The sequence below is a fragment of the Neolamprologus multifasciatus genome, chromosome 11 (assembly GCF_963576455.1).
Source record: "Neolamprologus multifasciatus chromosome 11, fNeoMul1.2, whole genome shotgun sequence".
NCBI lineage: Eukaryota > Metazoa > Chordata > Actinopteri > Cichliformes > Cichlidae > Neolamprologus > Neolamprologus multifasciatus.
Window position 1 is genome coordinate 21865936 of NC_140449.1, and position 16788 is coordinate 21882723.

At 43.9% G+C, this 16788-nt stretch overlaps 1 protein-coding gene across 1 annotated transcript; it reads left to right on the forward strand.

Moving 5' to 3' along the window:
- Positions 1 to 1703: 1703 nt before the first annotated feature.
- On the forward strand, positions 1704 to 16676 carry LOC146508396 (myocardin). Its single transcript, XM_085178012.1, has 16 exons — positions 1704 to 2099; positions 3058 to 3244; positions 5357 to 5410; positions 7336 to 7391; positions 7774 to 7840; positions 8598 to 8723; positions 8816 to 9006; positions 9186 to 9326; positions 11630 to 11795; positions 11903 to 12068; positions 12168 to 12309; positions 12451 to 13056; positions 13157 to 13255; positions 13415 to 13552; positions 13640 to 13694; positions 13784 to 16676. The coding sequence occupies exons 2-16, from the start codon at positions 3190 to 3192 to the stop codon at positions 14200 to 14202; spliced, it is 2481 nt and encodes an 826-aa protein (XP_085034138.1). The 5' UTR covers positions 1704 to 2099; positions 3058 to 3189; the 3' UTR covers positions 14203 to 16676.
- Positions 16677 to 16788: the final 112 nt, after the last annotated feature.

Genomic DNA, 16788 nt, shown 5'->3' on the forward strand with positions numbered 1-16788 from the left:
CTTTTTTCTTTTTAATCCAATGTATATGACTGTCATTACACAGTTCAGCCACGCGAGGGCACACTTACACTTAGGATGTGCTGCACGGCTCGTTCTCTATGTCAAGCCTCTCAAATGGTGGCGGGATACTTACACCAGGGTGAAAGGCAGAAGACAGCGACTCTCTTGAGAGCTGCATCACTCAAGCTCTGCAAATATAACAGACTGAGGAGGCGGTTACGACTAAAATATGAAATCAGTGAATGAATTTTACCAACCAAATGATAGACAAAGTGAGTTTTTAGCCCATTAGCCACATAAAAAAGATGGGTAAGCCCAAAATAGCACAGAGAAATATGATATCAAGAGGGAAGGGTTAACAGCGTGCGAGCTAATTCGCTCACCAGACACAGTGTAGGATTAACACTGTGGAGTCTGTCTGCGCATATGTGTGTGTGACAGAGAAGGAGGGTAACAGGTGTTAATCAGAGAGGGAGTCCCTGCTGCAGAGCAGAGGGTGAAGCTGTGATGGGGGGAACCAGAGGAAAAAGCAATTACATCACCTTCCCTACAATAACATGGCATGCTGTCAGTGTTTATATATATGTGTATGTGTGTGTCGGAGCAGTGTGTGAAATGCTTTTTACAGGGCATGAGAGGAAAAGCTGCCAAAGGTGAGATTTTATAATGATGACAAACACAGACGTACTGTGCAAATGGCACCTGAAAGAGCCCACTGTCTATAACCATCTATTAAATTAAGGTTCCCATTCATTTTGTCTTCCATTAGTTGTTCCATTTTGTTCCATGGCAACCGTAATTGGCCCATGCAGTGCTATCTCTGCTCCGTGTTCTCTGATTAGTGGATCTCCGTGTTGGTGTCTTTCTCTCCGTATCAGATAAAAAGAGCTTTAACCCACTGTCTCCCTGTCACCACACTTCCTGTCCTCACCAGTAAGACTTCCGTCATGTGTGTCGGCCTCCTTTCCTCACCAACTTTTACCCGTCGCCTCTGCCTCTCTACCTCCCCTCTCTGCCTCCCTTCCTCTCCATGACCTGCTGAACCAGCACACACCCGTCTGTCTGTCAAAAGGACTGAACAGGTGTCTCTGCTTCAACCTCATTTCCCCCACTTCCCCCCCCCCTCCCCTCTGCAGCATTAGCCACACATATACATGCATACACACACACACGTATGTATACATGTGTAGACATCATGCACGCACTGGCAAACACTGTTTGTTTTTGAGGTGAAACTTGGCTGGTTTTGCTGGAACCACACTGTATGTGTATGCTGACGGTCACTAACTTACTGACCTGTGACTCTCTGTGTGGTGTCTCATACACACACACTCACACACTTGCACACTTGCACATACACAGAACAGTAAATCACTTTAAGGGGGGGTGACCTAAAGGTGTCTTGAGCCTGCATATGAGCATATGAGCCTGCAGCCGTGCTTCAGTACACGACTTGAAGAGAGTCCAAAACACTCTTCTTCTAGCTGCTTTATAATAAACTGCCCCCCCCCCCTTTCTTAAAGAAATCCTGCTTACACTTTTCTATCATCACATCATGCGACAGTCCACCTCCTAACATTAAATCGACTGCTCTATCCTCTTCTATGTTAAAGTCAAGTGCAACAAACACAGAAGTACTTATTGTCCTGTAATCTGTTCCTCACTTTGTCAGTCTGCAGATGTCAAGGGGGTAAATTGCTCCAAGCAAAAAGAGAGGGGTGGGGGGGTTGGTGGGGGTGAGGTCACTGCAAGGGAGGGGTGAAGTTTGACAGTCGCTCACAGTTGGCACTGATGATCCAGGATGCTTTGGGGCAGACAGGGGGGGGGAGAGGGGCAGAGAGAGCGAGGCAGAGGTAGAGACGGTGAACTTCTATCGGAAGGAGGACGAAGGAACCGCAGATCCTTTCCCTCCTTGCGTTTCACCTTCAGGAAAAACCCCCAAAAAACTAAGGATATGAAAAGAACATGAAAGAAAGAAATCGTCATTAAACGCACTACGAAGTTCTCTCTTTCCCTCTCTTCCTCCATCTCGCACCTCTCTCAATTTAATCTTAAATCCACTCCAATTTCCCCCGAGGGACTCAATTCTCTCTTTTCCTGTAAGTATTCTCTTTCATTCTCTTGCTTTTATTCTCTCGGTGTTTTTCAGTTCCTTCTTGTGACTCAGCACCCTGCTGTGAAACAATGCCTGTGCCAGACGTGAAATCTCAATCAATTGCTTGTTATTTGATTGCATTAATGAACGAGAGGCCTTCTTTTGGACTCTTTAGGCTGTAAATAAGTGAAGTGTGTGCATTTATCGGATTGGGAATAGGAAGAGCTCTGCGGTGATTTAGTATGCATAACCTCAGCTATTCCAGAGTGTGTGTGTGTGTGTGTGTGTGTGGTTTTGTTTGTGTGTGTGTGTTTGTAGAGTCCCTTCAAACAGGCTTCCTTTGGGTGTTTTGTGGCTGGCCAGTTCAAATCAATATTGTTAATAGGTTGTGTGTGTATGTGCACTAATGCAGCTCATGTAGATTCCCAGCTCTCTCTCTATTTCAGAGTCAGCTCATCTTCTTTTTAGCGGAAGGCACATTTTTGGTCTGCCGTCCCCGGCGCCATGCTGTAGGTGTTGCGAGTTCGTGTTTGTCCGTCGAAATCAGTGTCCTCCAGCCCTGACGTCCAAGTATCTGCTGGGGTTTCTGTCTCCCTCACTCACGGGAACTCGACTTTTTCTCCTAGTCTTCTTCGTCTGGCTCCTTGCCCTGTCTCTCTCTAAAAGCCTCCCATCTGTTTAATTCTCTGTGTCGTTAGTTCTGTCTCTGTGGGTGGGCCTTGTGACTCTCTGTGTGATTATGACAGGCTGTCTATAGGGAGGCCTGCTGTTGCCAGAGCGGCTAACCATAAAGTTCAGTCTGCCTGTAGGTCTGAGAAGCTTTTCGTCTCTATTTCCTCCTCAATGTATCTTCGCTATGCTTTGTGTGCCTCTATCAATATTGGTTTGTGTCTATCAGTGGATTAACAAGCATCTGTCTGCCTCTCTCCTCTGCTTCCTCCGCTCCTCTGCATTCCCAACAGTGAGAGACAGAAGGAGAGGAGTCCATTCCTCCTGGTAGGGTGACGCCAGGAATTTCCTCTTTCTCTCTGCTCCACTTCCTCTCTCGTGCCCCCATCGTCTCCCCCCACCCCCCACCCCCCCACCCCTCCACCATGACACTGCTGGCCTCCGAGAGGTCGCTTCTCATCCGGAACAAGTTCCGCTCAGGTGAGGATTTGAGCTCATGCCAATTAAAGGAGAGAAGGACTCATTTTCCCACAACCATGGCTTTTCATCTCAGGCGCACATGCATGATCATCAATATTTTGAGTTGAAATGTCTGCGAAGATTATTGGCTAGTCAGTCACACTGTTGATCATGTGATCAATCCAGTGAAGGTTATTGATCATGGCAAATGGATTTAGTGATCGCTCCCTACAGACAGACATATGGAGATGTCTTGAACAGAAGTAAATCCGCTGACCCCGAGGATAAAGATCTCTGAATGTTACTGTCTGACACTTCAATCAGGAAACGGGCTGGTTTGTTGTGCTTATGGAAAAAAAAACCTGACTGTGGGTCCTTACCAGAAAAGTCCTCATTATTTGAAGGTTCTGAAAACCAGATTTCAAATCCAAGTCTTATTAATAATTCATGTCCAAATGACAAACAATCAGACCTCACCTATAACCCCCCCCCCCCCCCGAGTTACAATTATTATTATAATTATTATTATGTTAAAAATGTAACAGTGAAAAGCTCAGCTAAGCTGCTTCACCATGATGGTGAGTGTGGTTTGATCAGATCTGAGTGACAGCTGTAAAGCAGCAAAAGCAAACGACCCAACAATTATCCTCAGATGTTGGTTCTAATATTGCTAAAGTAGGAAGAGGTGCACAAAACCTTTTGTCTGACTCTCGTCCACATCAAATCAGCCATTAAGGGTTTGCACAAAAGCAGAAGTCCCAAACATAAAATAGGCACAAATGGCCCGAGTTTAAAGGAGAATGATGTCTTCATGCATTCCTACCAAAATGTAAATATCATTGTCAGTGATAGGTGTGATAATAACCTAACAGTGAAGCGTTCAGGAGGCAGCCAGCAGTCTGTGACAAACAGCATTAGGCAACCCTTCCCAAGCTACACGATGCTAGTTTCCCCAACAAGTTGCAGCGGCTGCTGCTGAGTTCCCACGCAGCTGTCGTAAACGGCTGACAAAATAGAATGGCGAGAAAATGACACAGACAGTCCCCTAGGTGTGCAAACACCTGCTGGAAAACGTGATTCTATAAGCAGCTGCTCTGTCAGAAAGCGTATATACACATAGCTGAGCTGGAGGAATATATTTTATCTACCACTGTATCCAACTTGTTGATCCCTTTGTCAGCCAGCATTATGATTGCACTTAATTCGAACTTGGACGTGCACGTATTGGATGATGACATCCAACTGAATAGAATAACAGCGATTATTTATAGCTTGTAGCCACTGGAAACAAAGCATCTGATAACTCTTTGTCTTTGTTTTTCACAGCTTTAAAGCTGTCGGCTCTTCATCTGGAGCGTCCCTGCAGAAATTTTTAAAGATTTTAAGACAATTGCTGACTTTTTGGTGCAAAAAGGGAAAATGTATTATATTATATTTATTTGGCCCTTCAGGAACAATTAAACTACTTTAACACTGCTTCCCTATCCTGTTTTAAACCCAGGGGACTGATACGTAAGGCTGCTTTAAATACAGACCTTGAAAACTTTTAAACTTTAGAGTTAGAAAGGCAGGAAAGAGCAGGAAGAGTATAGTTAGCAGCACAAATGAGAGTGATGTGAGGGGGAGGGCATGCATGAGAGGCTTGTGGAGAGAACGGGACAGCTGAAGGGGGGGATGGGACCAACAGAAATAGACATACTGAGAGATAAATAGTTATTGCCCTCAACCCCCCCTCGAGCAGTCCTCTCCTACCCTCCCCTTGTCAGGTCTCTCAGGTCTCAATGCTTGCTGAAATGTATCATGCGAGGTGGGGGGTGGGGACTTTGTGTCACGGGCACAGCCCTTCCTTGCTTCACCTGTTTGTGTGTGTATGTTAATATGTGCGTGCCAGCATTCAAGGAGATATATAATCTACAAGCACTGCAAAGTCATGGGGTAACATGAGTTTGAAGGCCATATCATTTTGCAGTGAGCGTGCTGTCTAGCATTGCTTAACTCCGAGCTTCCTACGTCAGTCTGATTTCTTATTCCAGATATGTAATTTTGCCTTCAATGAAATGAAACTAATGTACTGTTCCATCAGTGTAATACTTAATCATTTTCTTGGTAACACAGCTCAATCTTGTCTTTCAGTCCTGCAGCTGAGGATTCAGAACCGAAGGCTGAGTGAAATCAATGCAGACTCAGGTTAGTCTACGTGTATCATTAACATTGTGATTGATCCATGTACACTATGACTGCAGGGTGCATTTCATATTAATGATCTTCAAGTCACTTCTTTTCAGTGGAAGGCGATTGCTCATTGATTTGGCCAGTTTTTTAATTTTTTTCTTTTTAGATTTTACTATACTGACCTTTTCGGTTTTTGTAACAGCAAAATGGTTGGATTAATGCTGAATTTATTTATTTATATATTTAAAACCCTTTTTTTGTACGTGAATCTACAAAACTCAATAAGGCTCTAGGTTTGATTTGCAGTAATCAGAAATCTAGAAACATGAATAAGTAAATAAGTAAACATTGACTTCACATAGGATATGAAACCCACCCTCTTAGGTTAAAGTCCTCAGTTTAGCCGTTTGTTTTACCGGATCTTGGTTTCACAGATTTCCCACTGCTCTTTATACTACTCGCCTGATTTGTCTAAAAAACAACAACAAAACAAAATAAATAAATCAACACATATATATATTTTTAGGTATTTCTTAGCCTTTAGACAAACTGGTGACCTGACCTGGCTGTAACCTGCCTTTCACCTCATTATGGTTAGGCTAGGCTCGAGCCCTCCCCTTGGATAAGTAATTAATCAGATGAATGGGTTTGGTTTTCTAAAGCCTGAAAACACAGTTAAAAGGACGTGTGAGCATTTAGTTCCCACTCAGACCTTTTAAATTACAATATATTGAAAGGGTAGTTTTTTGCTACCTTACTTTTAATATTGTTGTATTTTATCTAGATGAATAATCCCAGCATTACCCAAAAAATGGATAAAATAAGAAAAAAAGTATTTTTTATACCATAAACAAAATAAAAATAAAATATACTAGCTACTTTACTAAATACACCTTGCTAGTACTGGGTTGAAATGATCAGCAACAATACTCAGGTAGTCTGTGGGATTTAAACAATGCTCTGTTGCTATTTAGCTCAAAAGTGGGCCAAGAAAATATCCTCCACACCATTGCACGGCCACCAGCAGTCTGAACCACTGATACGAGTCAGGATGGATCCACACTTTCATGTTGTTTATGCCAAATTCTGATCTTATCATCTGAATGTAGCAGCAGAAATTGAGACCCAGAGAACTGCCACTCACAGGATAGTTTCTCCTTTTCAGACCAGTATCTGTAAACTATAGAGATGGTTGTGCAGTAAAATCCCAGCAGATCAGCAGTTTCTGAAATACTCACACCAGCTCATCACAGACTTCCTCATTCTGATGGACAGTTTGAACTTACAAAGGAAGCTCATACGCATTTAGTTGCTGCCATGCCATTAGATCATTAAATATTTGCATTAGCATGCAGCTGAGTATGTGTACCTAAAAAGTGGCTGGTGAATGTAGATATTACTCCATATGTAAAAGCACATTTTTATTTTTACTTTAAAAAGTCTATTGCTGTCAGTAGATATGCACTTTATTAGAAAGGGGAAAAGTTCACACGCAATTAAGACATGAGGATAAATATATAAAGCTGGAACAATCAACAATCATTATCTGAAGATGTGAGCATAAATAAATTGTGTCATGCACAGAATTCAAAGTGCCGAGTGCAGAAATGTATTATAAAGCAGACAAAAACAATCCCCATCCGACAGGCAGGCACCTTGCTTCACTTCCCTCCTGGCTGCAGGTTACTCTGTTTTTGATGCCTGCCAACACAAAAGAGTGTCTGAGATGCTTCATGCTGTAACTTGGAAGGATCATTTGAAAGCTGACGCTGCTTTGTTGATGCACCCCATCACCTGAGTTTCTATTCTTCTAGGCTACTGTTCTCTGAAATAGTCTAATATGAGAGTTTGGATTGAGAAAAACAAATTATCTTTTTTTTTTTTTTAACTCTACTTTTCCACATTTCATCTTTAACCGCGTGTCTGTCTGATTGGAACAGGGCTGAAATCCACGTGTCCGCCTCAAAAAGCTGAGAAAGACCAGAGTGAAGCTCTGGTGAGTTGAATACTGTCTCTTTTTATAAAAAATTAAACATATATACAGCAGCAGGACATTCTGACACTTCACACCAGACTGATTTTGAAGCACCCAACACATTTGAACCCTCTAAATATCTTTATGAATCTTGGTTGGTGATTATATTAGTAAGAGTCCAAATGTCAGGTTACTGATGTGAGTTCATAAGAAATATAATTCATGATTAAGTCTCTTCTCAACTAAAGAAAACCAATTTGCACTAGTTTCAATAGAAAGTCTCCCAACACCTTGCAATAATCCTGGTGTAATAATATGTCATTAGGCTGCACTGACAATAAAGTTTTATTCAACTTTCCTCTGGGCCTTGGCTGTTGGTTTGACCCACTGTTTCCTGATGCAGCGTCTAACTGATGACGGTGCCACTCAGAAGTTGCCTGCTGGTGGTCTGAATGCTGAAACTGCACAAGGTGATACCATGCCCACAGCAACGTTGCTGTCTCCTCCTTGCTTTGCTCTGCATGCTCCCAGCGTAGCTCACTGTAACACACTTCCCCTCCTGTCCATTTCTCTCTGTCTGCGTTATATCATATCTGTGCTGTTCTCCGCTCCCCATCGTACAGTAGTAGTAGTGCAAAGATGTGAAGTGTGTAAATCTCACAAAGGGCTTTGTGTTTCATCAGCTGTCAGCGAGACTAAAATGTGACCTTGTAGCACACTTTAACGCTGCTCCACATGCAGCCGGCAGGACATATCAGGGATTGACAGCACGTGATAAACCTGTCAATCCAGGAATCACAGTCATCATTTTCGGCTATTACTGAGATCTCCCTCTGTCATCATGCCACTCACCTCCTTCTCCTCTAACCTGCCTTTTAATTTTAAAACACTATGATTATAGCATCTGGCTTTTCAAAATGTCTAATTTCCTTAATAGTCCTTCTGTGACATTTTAAAAATGTGTGATTGCACGTGTGTGTGTGTTGCGTTCATTTCCAAGGGAATACATTTCCCCATGGGCAGGCGTATTTACTTGTTTTTGATGCCTCTGCTGCATTGAATCGGGACTGATCGCCTGTGGCAAAGCTGTTGCGCACGCTCACGTTGCATATGTTCGGAAATCCTGTTGCTTCTCTTTCTCCTATCTTGCCTCTTTCCACTGATCTCCCATCTGTCCCGTTCTCCTCATTTATCTGCACCATCCCTCCCACTTTCTCCCACCCGTAGAGCGGACTGCATGTGGGGCCCACAGGCAGAAGAAAGCTCGCCAGGCGCAGGACCTCACTGAGAGGATCCAGCGCCCGCCTGGACCTGTGGAGCAGCAGCTTGAACGCACGCCGTCCCCAGAGAACGGTGAGTCAACACGCATCTGCATGAACCACCACACACTCCCCCCCCCAGCCTTGTCTTTTGACCTTACTTCCATTTGCTTTTCATTTCCTCAGGTCCTGCCTCCTTCCCTCTGACTGCTGATGTCTTCGAAGATGACATCTCCTCCTCATCCTCACCCACGGAGCAGCACAGCACTCACCAATCACCAGCTTTTTCTTCATTGCCGAGGCTCTCAGGTGACCAATTACTGAGCGACTGCTCGGCTCTGGTCCCGACGCTTAACCACGGTCCCTGTCATGCTCAGGTGAGGGAATGGCACTAAGTATATAGTTTTAATAAAAACACACATATTTTGGAAAAAATGTCTAATATGAGCTCTCAGTTATAACCACGGACAAACATATTAAAGCATATATTCAGTAGGTGTTGAGTTTATAAATAGCTTCATATGTCAGCTCTGATAATCTGATACTCTGCCTTCAGTCTGGTTTGGCAGTGCTCCCGGGAACCGAGGGCATCAGACAACCTATGAGCGTAAAGCTGAGTGACTCAAACTCCATGGCAACGACTGGGAGGCCGACTGGGATGTATCTGACCTCTCAGACCACACCCCTGCTGCCAAAGGTAAGCTGGGGTTAATGCATGCTCCTCCACATACAAGCCCCGCTGCTTTAAGCTACATGAAAACAAAAGAAGAAAAGCCGTGCACATCTTGGCGCTGAAAAAGGACGGTTTGTGGAAAAGTCACATTTCTGAACTTCCGAGTTGCTGTCTTAAATTCTTAAATTATCACAAGCCACAAAACAAAATGCATGACATAGCATGAGAAAAAAAACTCATTTTAAAAATACTCTAAATCTTATGCAATTCATGCATCTCCAACAGTTTGTACTCCATAAAGGACACATGCTGAGCAGCTGTCATGGACGCTTTCCTTTTTTCTTCTATGTTCTGTTTTCGGTTGCTCTCATTCACAGCAGATCATCTGTTTCCATTTCTTCCAATCTTCTGCATCTTTGTCTCCATCTCCTTCTGTCGCGCCAACCACCTGCGTGTCCTCTCTCATCCATAAACCTCTCTGCCTCCACCTTTCTCCTACTAACCCAGCTCCTCCAGCTTTCCCAAGATTCCTCCGACAGTGTACCCAGTATCTCCCCTCTGAAAGTGTCCAGACCAACTTAATCTCACCTCTCTTGCTTTGTCCTTGAACCATCCAAACTAAGCTGTCCCTCTGATGTACTCACTTTTTAAAATCCTGTCCATCTTTGTCACTCCAAATGCAAATCTCAGCACTTTTAATTCACCCGCCTCTGGCTACGCCTCACATGTAACAGCTGGTCTCACGAGCATCTTGTAAACTTTCACCCTTGCTGGTACACTTCTAGATGTCATATATACCACAGATCTTTACTGTATGTGGGAATGGATGTAATAAAACATCCACAGAGAGGGGGAGACATAAACTGCATCATTGTTAAAACATTAACCCTTCTCTACGCCTTTGACCCTAAAAGTCTAAATCATGGACTTTGACCTCAGACCAATTTTATAATTGAATAACCTGGATCATGTCACTAATATTGCTACTTTTCATGTAATACTCTCTGGTTATATTGTTTCTCTTTTGTGTTCTTTAGTTTTTACTTATAGTCCACTTTCAAAATTTCTAACAATGATACATAAGTGTAAAAAACACTTACCTTCTGCATGCTCTGAAAAGATAAGTGTAAAAATGTGCATTTTGCTACATAGAGCTAACAAAAATCCTACGTGGGTGCTATTTGGTGAGTTGTCAAAGTAGCTTGCAAAGAAAAGCGTCTGGACTTCTTTAAGTTACTTGAAGACGTTTCACCTCTCATCCGAGAGGCTTCTTCAGTTCTAAGGTCAAATGGTGGAGAGTCCCAGATATAAACCTGGTGGGAGTGTCCCCCCACAGAGGGACAAAAGGACCCCCTGATGATCCTCTAATCGCCTGAGCCAAGGTGTGGAACTGGGTGTGGGTCCCAATCAGCCAGAGTTTCGGGTGAGTTCATTGTGAAACCTGGCCCCACCTTATCATGCGAATTCCTGAGGTCAGATGGCCCAGGGTGTGAGTGGGCGTTAAGGCGTCTGGGAAGGGATCTCAAAACTGGATTATAGATGGCAGAGAGTTGGTGTCGTAAACCACCGCCTCTGTTCAAAGATGGTCGCTCACAGTGGACATAAATGGCTTCTTTCACTCCTCTTTCAAACCATCTGTCCTCTCTGTCCAAAATGTGAACATTGGCATCCTCGAAGTCCAGACGCTTTTCTTTGCAAGCTCCTTTGACTACGATGACCTGGATGACTGAGAACCTTCACAGACATATTTGGTGAGTTGATTATTTTCTGTTTGTCATATGTAAAATTTTCATCCAGGAAACAGTGTTTACATCTTACGCCTGTGTGTATGTGCTTGCTGTAGTTGTACTCATAGCAGGTGTACAACGTGAGAGATAAAAGACAAATGTGGAGGTCTTTCACCTAACAGGATGGTCACTCCTGTGAAACAATGCTCTGCTGTAAAATGCTCTGCATTCATTAATGTCAATTTGCACTTCTGGGGGACCTCAGTGTTTGCCCCCGAGGTTAACGCATTCACACACGAGCAGCTTGGTTATATGTCGGAGCCTGCGCATGCTGTCATCTGGGGGATTTGTGAGGCATTTATGCATTTCATGTAGCTTTTCTTAACTGCTATCTCTGTTTTATTATTGGAAAGCACTTTGGTCAACTTTGTTGTTTTTAAAAGTGCTATATAAATAAAGTTGGATTGGATTGGATTGTAGCGTGCAGCTAATGATGTCATATGTGAAATGACTCATTTGTTTGTTTGTTTTTTTTTTACTCTTATATGGTTTAAAGTGTTCTTGAAATAACTCACAAGTTTTCTAAATGTGTCTTTATAGACAGCTCGGCCTTCCAACAACCCCTGCACCTCAACTCTGCCTCACTCCCTTAACCTCACCCATCTCCCCCGCCCACGGAAACCGCGGGACACAAAGCCCAAAATGAGGAAACTCAAATATCATCAGTACATTCCTCCAGACCAGAGAGGAGGGGCTGGGACAGGAGGTACCAATATAATTGGTTTACTTAAACAGCAACACTCATTCGTCAGATCAAGGTTTGCTCAGGTGATAAAGTGATTGAGTTTAGCCAGAATATTTACGTATTTTCAGGGTTGGGAGCCAAACAGAAGAGCCCTAACCCTACCCAGTCTTTAGACCCAGCCTATTCTGATCTTCTGAAACAGCAGCAGGTCTTCCTTCAGCTTCAAATCCTCCAGAACCAGCAGCAGCAGCAGCAGCAACAACAACCACAAGAACAGATCACTGTTGTACCCAGGTACACAAACAGATTAATGGGTGACACAGTGTTGGGTATTTTATTATGATCCTACTCAGCTGATCTTTACTTGAGTTCATGCTCCTGTTGTTCTTTTAGTGGGGAATCTGGTGATCTGAAGTCTTCAGGAGCCATACCACAGAATCCCCAACCTGTTCCTGCTACAACCAACCACACCCCTACGGACACAAACCCTCCATCAAAGCCTGAGCTTCTCCCTGCTAATCTGGTTGATTTAACAGTAAGAAAACCATGTTTATCAGAGAACTGATGCTAAAATGGCTTAAAATGTTTGAGAAATGATCCACAATTAAAGGAAACCAAGTACCTTCACTAGTATCTTTCCAATAGTCCAATAATAGCCTCCATCCTTCTTCCTCAGGTGTCAGAGTTACGGCAGCAGCTGCGTAAGCGCGGCCTTCCTGTCTCCGGCACAAAGCCTGCCCTATTGCAGCGACTTCGTCCTTTCCAGCTTCCCAGTGCTTGCCTCACCCCGGCTCCCCTCTGTCAGCTGGGTACCAGCCCAGAGCCACTCACCCCCTGCCCCTCATTGCCATCCAGCCAGAGCCCTGGCTCCAGCTCCAGCTCTGGGCTAGACTCGCCCAGCAGCAGCCCGAACCAGCAGCTTTACATCCAGGATAGGGCAATTCCTAATGGGATTCTCAGCAGCGCTCCAAATAGAGTTCCAAATGGAATCCTAAACACTGTCCCAAACGGTTTCACAAATGCTGCATCAGTCAGTTTGGCGGGGGAACCGTGCAGTCTCACCAACACGGTCTTCTTAGCTCCTGCCAGCACTGCCTCTGGAACTCCAAGTCCCAGTCTTCCCATGTCATCCTCCTCACCCCTACAGTGTGGGACTCCCTGGAGAACTGAGAAGGAGCAGCAGAAGCAGCAGCAACAGCAGCAGGAGCTGAGTGTGGAGCTAGAGATGAGGGAGAGAATGAGGAGCAGGCCAAGAGACCGCTCCACATGTTCCGGCAATGAGGTGAGGACAGACAGACTCAGATTTCTGGTGTGACAGATGTTGATACGAGAAATAATCATTTAATGATGTGACTGCTTTATAAAAATCTTTTTTCCACTAGTCTTGTGGAGGATCCCTCCATCCGTTCCTGCAACAGGACCTGGGATGCTCTAGAGGGAAGCAAGAAACAGATGCACACGCAGAGGTGTTGTTTACACAGGTAAACATACAAAACAGAGCACACATGTCCTGGATAAATGGATATAAATGATTCTGCACAGTGGCACACTAAACAGCCTTCCATCTAGGAGCATTTCTCAAACATGCAAACATGTGCATACGCCACCTGTCAAACAATTTATCTCTTCTTTCTAATCAGGTGTTTTGCTGCCAGCCCTGTGATGCAATTGGCAATGACTTTGAACTGCCAGTGCAGATTACAGCAAGTCCTATTCAGACCTTACCTTCTGTTCGCAGCTTGGAGGAAGAGCTACAGGAGGCTATCCAGAAAGCACAGGTCAGGAGTCTTTAGATGAACAGGAGATCACAAGGAGTATCTTTTGTTCTGTAAAATGAAGTATTTCTCCTTTTCTTTGGCTAACAGATGGACCCTCGGCAGTCCATTGATGACATTCTAGATGAACCTATTGCTTCTGTCGGTCAGTCTCACACAATTAATAAAGAATTCCTTTTGACTAACACTCGGATTGCTTTCATCATCTAATTCCTTGTACTGGCTCTCTTTCAGACTCCGTCAATGTGTCTGACCATAAATCTCCTGCCCACTCAGCCCGTTCTCCTTCTCCTCTTCAAAATGATCAGTCCCAGGCTTCCCAGCAGCACCACAAGGACGACAACTCCCTGCTTTCACCTCTTTGCTCCTCTCTCTTGTTGGAGCTTCCTCCATCCCCTGCTGTAATAAACCCGAGCCAGGTAGTCCCACTTCCTCCTCCACCGCCCATCTGTACCTCCCCATTGCCATCCACCAGGAGGTCACGGAAACGACGGGCTCCAACACCGTTCGACGCTGCTGACTGGCTTGAAACGCTGTCGTCCGGCCTCCGCCCTCTGACCCCCCCAGCAGCCCCCTTTGTCGAGCCAGACTTGAGCCTGGATTCAGATCTAAATGTCAATCGAGTGCTGGACCTGATGATAGAGCAGTGGTGAGGACTTGCGAGGGGTGATCGCTCGTTATTTGTCAGTTCAGCTGTAAAAGTCGCCGGCTCCACGCAATGTCGAGAGCTGGATTCATTGCAGCGATCGGATCCAGCAGCTTTGACGGGACAATGAGAACACAAACACATGTGCACACTTTCACCCTATGCACACTCGTAGTGTTGTTTAAAAGCACTTGGGCTCAGCCAGAAATGGCAAACAAGCCACACATCTGTGGATTGACACACTCCACAGCACAATGTTTGCAGTGCAAAACAAAAGAAAACCTGGTGGCATATTAATTTAAACATGCTTCCTGGCTGTGCTGGGAGAATGTCATTTCTGACTTATCTCCAAAACCCGTTGTCGGATTGGGTTGAGTGTGGCCCCTGGTGTTGACTCAGTCATTGAGTCCTAGCCATTCATAAAGCCCATTCAGAGTGTGTAAAAGCCAGGCAGAGCGCACAGCTTGTGTGTGGCTCCAGACCTTAACCCCGATGCCAGACACACAGTCGGCATGCAGGGGGAGAAAGCTGGCAGAAGCCACACACAGGAAGTGTGTGTACATGCTTGTGTGAAAGTGTGATCTGTGTGTGTGTGTATATGTGAGCTTTCCATATGACTGACTGTGCGAGTGCACACATGGCTGCTCTTGGCTGTATGTGTCCACATACAATGCTTCCAGGTGTATTTATCAGCATCCGAGCCAAAGCACTTGTAGTTATTTGTTTGTTTGCGATTAAGTGTGCCTGCTTGTGTGTGGCATGACTGATCTGTGAGAGGATACACGTGAAGAACACAGAAGAGAGGCCGCGGATTTACAGTAAGTGTCCACTTCCTAAAGCAGACATTTAATTGTGGTCCCTCTGCCAGCGGGCAGTAACTCCAGTGTAGTTATCCTGTGTAATCATCAGAACAACCACATTACCTTGTTTAAGCCGCCATCCTCCAGGAGAGCAATCAGGAAGCCACCCCAAAAATAGTCCCCGTACAAATGCACCAATCAGCCGAGTGAGACTTTCCTCATCACTTTGCAAAAACAGGTGGTCATTTTGTTCCCTGATTAACCCCCAACAGTGTCTGGCCTGCTCCTCGGTGATTATCCCGCTACTAGCAAAAGCCAGATTTAGCACAATTTATAACCCAACACCAAGGCCACACCTGTTCACTTACTGCAAATGAATTCCTCCAATTTATTGCTAAGAATATTAAATGTTTGGTGCATATTTCAATATACAAATGGACCATTAATATTAAGAGGAAATGTATTGTAGCGTTAGCACAAAATACTGTGTTTTAGGGATGAAACATATCACGCGACCAGTGAGCCTGTCAGTCGGAGCCAATACGCACATTTTCTTACGGGTGACAGTAATCTTGGCTCAAACTTCTACACGATTTACTGGTCGTGCAGTAGTGGGTACATTATTTGTTTGCATAATACACTTTCAGTGAGTTACGTCCATCTCAACCTCACTTACCATAATGATATTAATGAAAAAAAAATTCTGACAGAGGTTAGCTGCCATTAACCTCTGCTGTACCAGATGAATGTACATACAATTCAGGTACATGATCCCATCTACATAAATTTATTCTAGGCCCTTAATTGGCTGCATGTCCCATCAATCACTTTGGAGAGCTCTGATTGTCTAATTCCTGTCTAGATCATTTCGATTATTTGATAAATAATGCAGAGTTCTTCTTTTATGTTATCATTATATCTAAAAAATGCATTTGTTCCCTTCAATGAAAGTGAAGCAGTGAGTGCAATTTGATTCATGTAGAGGGCACAGAAACTCGAACTCTAACTTCATACTACTGTACGTTCTTGTCTTGTTGTTTCTATGTAGGCAATGTGTTGCTGTGGCTTGTCTTCCTCTTATTGTAGTGATAAAGCCAGCCACAGTGAGTTATTGGGATAAGATAATCTGTGCATTGGCAAACCTTCAGCTCAGTGCAACAGCTTTATGCTGAAGCATTTCTTGTACAGCTTTCAGCAAAGAGACTATGAAAATGCAGCTAAATGTGGATGGATGGCTATGATAATCATAGCGATCAATAAGCATTGCCTGCTGCAAAGAAAAAAAAAGAAAAAAGAAACGAAAAAATAGATTGGCAGGAGAGTAAGATGCTACCTCCTGTGACTTCCTCCGCTTTAGGGCTGACAACAGTCTTTTCCTTGTTTCTTATTTACTTCCGATCGTTGGTGCAGAATTTCCTGAAACACCCCAGAGACTGTTGACTAATTTAATTAAGCCAAAGTTTAATAATTCTGCTTTAAACTGAGTTAAAAACGTTGACTGAAAGCACTGGAGTGTTTCAGGTAACTGTGGTTTAGTTGCTGCTATAAATACCTTATTCTGAAAATGTGAGACAAAACAAAATGTTTTTGCTTGTACGTCTATTTGTAACTTATTTGTGCAAATGTTTCTCTCCACAATGTATTTAAAAGCATTACAAAAATTAAAGTCTTAATAGATTTACTATGTGCCTCCTCTTTCTTTCATCCCTGGACAGGAAGTTAAGAGATGTAGCACACTAAGAGAATTAACAAATGGATGAAGAAAGAACTACTGATCGATTACTGATCAGCAC

Bases quoted from the DNA above. Each gene is read 5' to 3' on its own strand.
- LOC146508396 (XM_085178012.1), top strand. From the start codon at position 3,190: ATGACACTGCTGGCCTCCGAGAGGTCGCTTCTCATCCGGAACAAGTTC. The intron at 5,411-7,335 runs GTTAGTCTACGT...TGATTGGAACAG, and splicing joins TGAAATCAATGCAGACTCAG to GGCTGAAATCCACGTGTCCG. The intron at 9,327-11,629 runs GTAAGCTGGGGT...GTGTCTTTATAG, and splicing joins CCACACCCCTGCTGCCAAAG to ACAGCTCGGCCTTCCAACAA.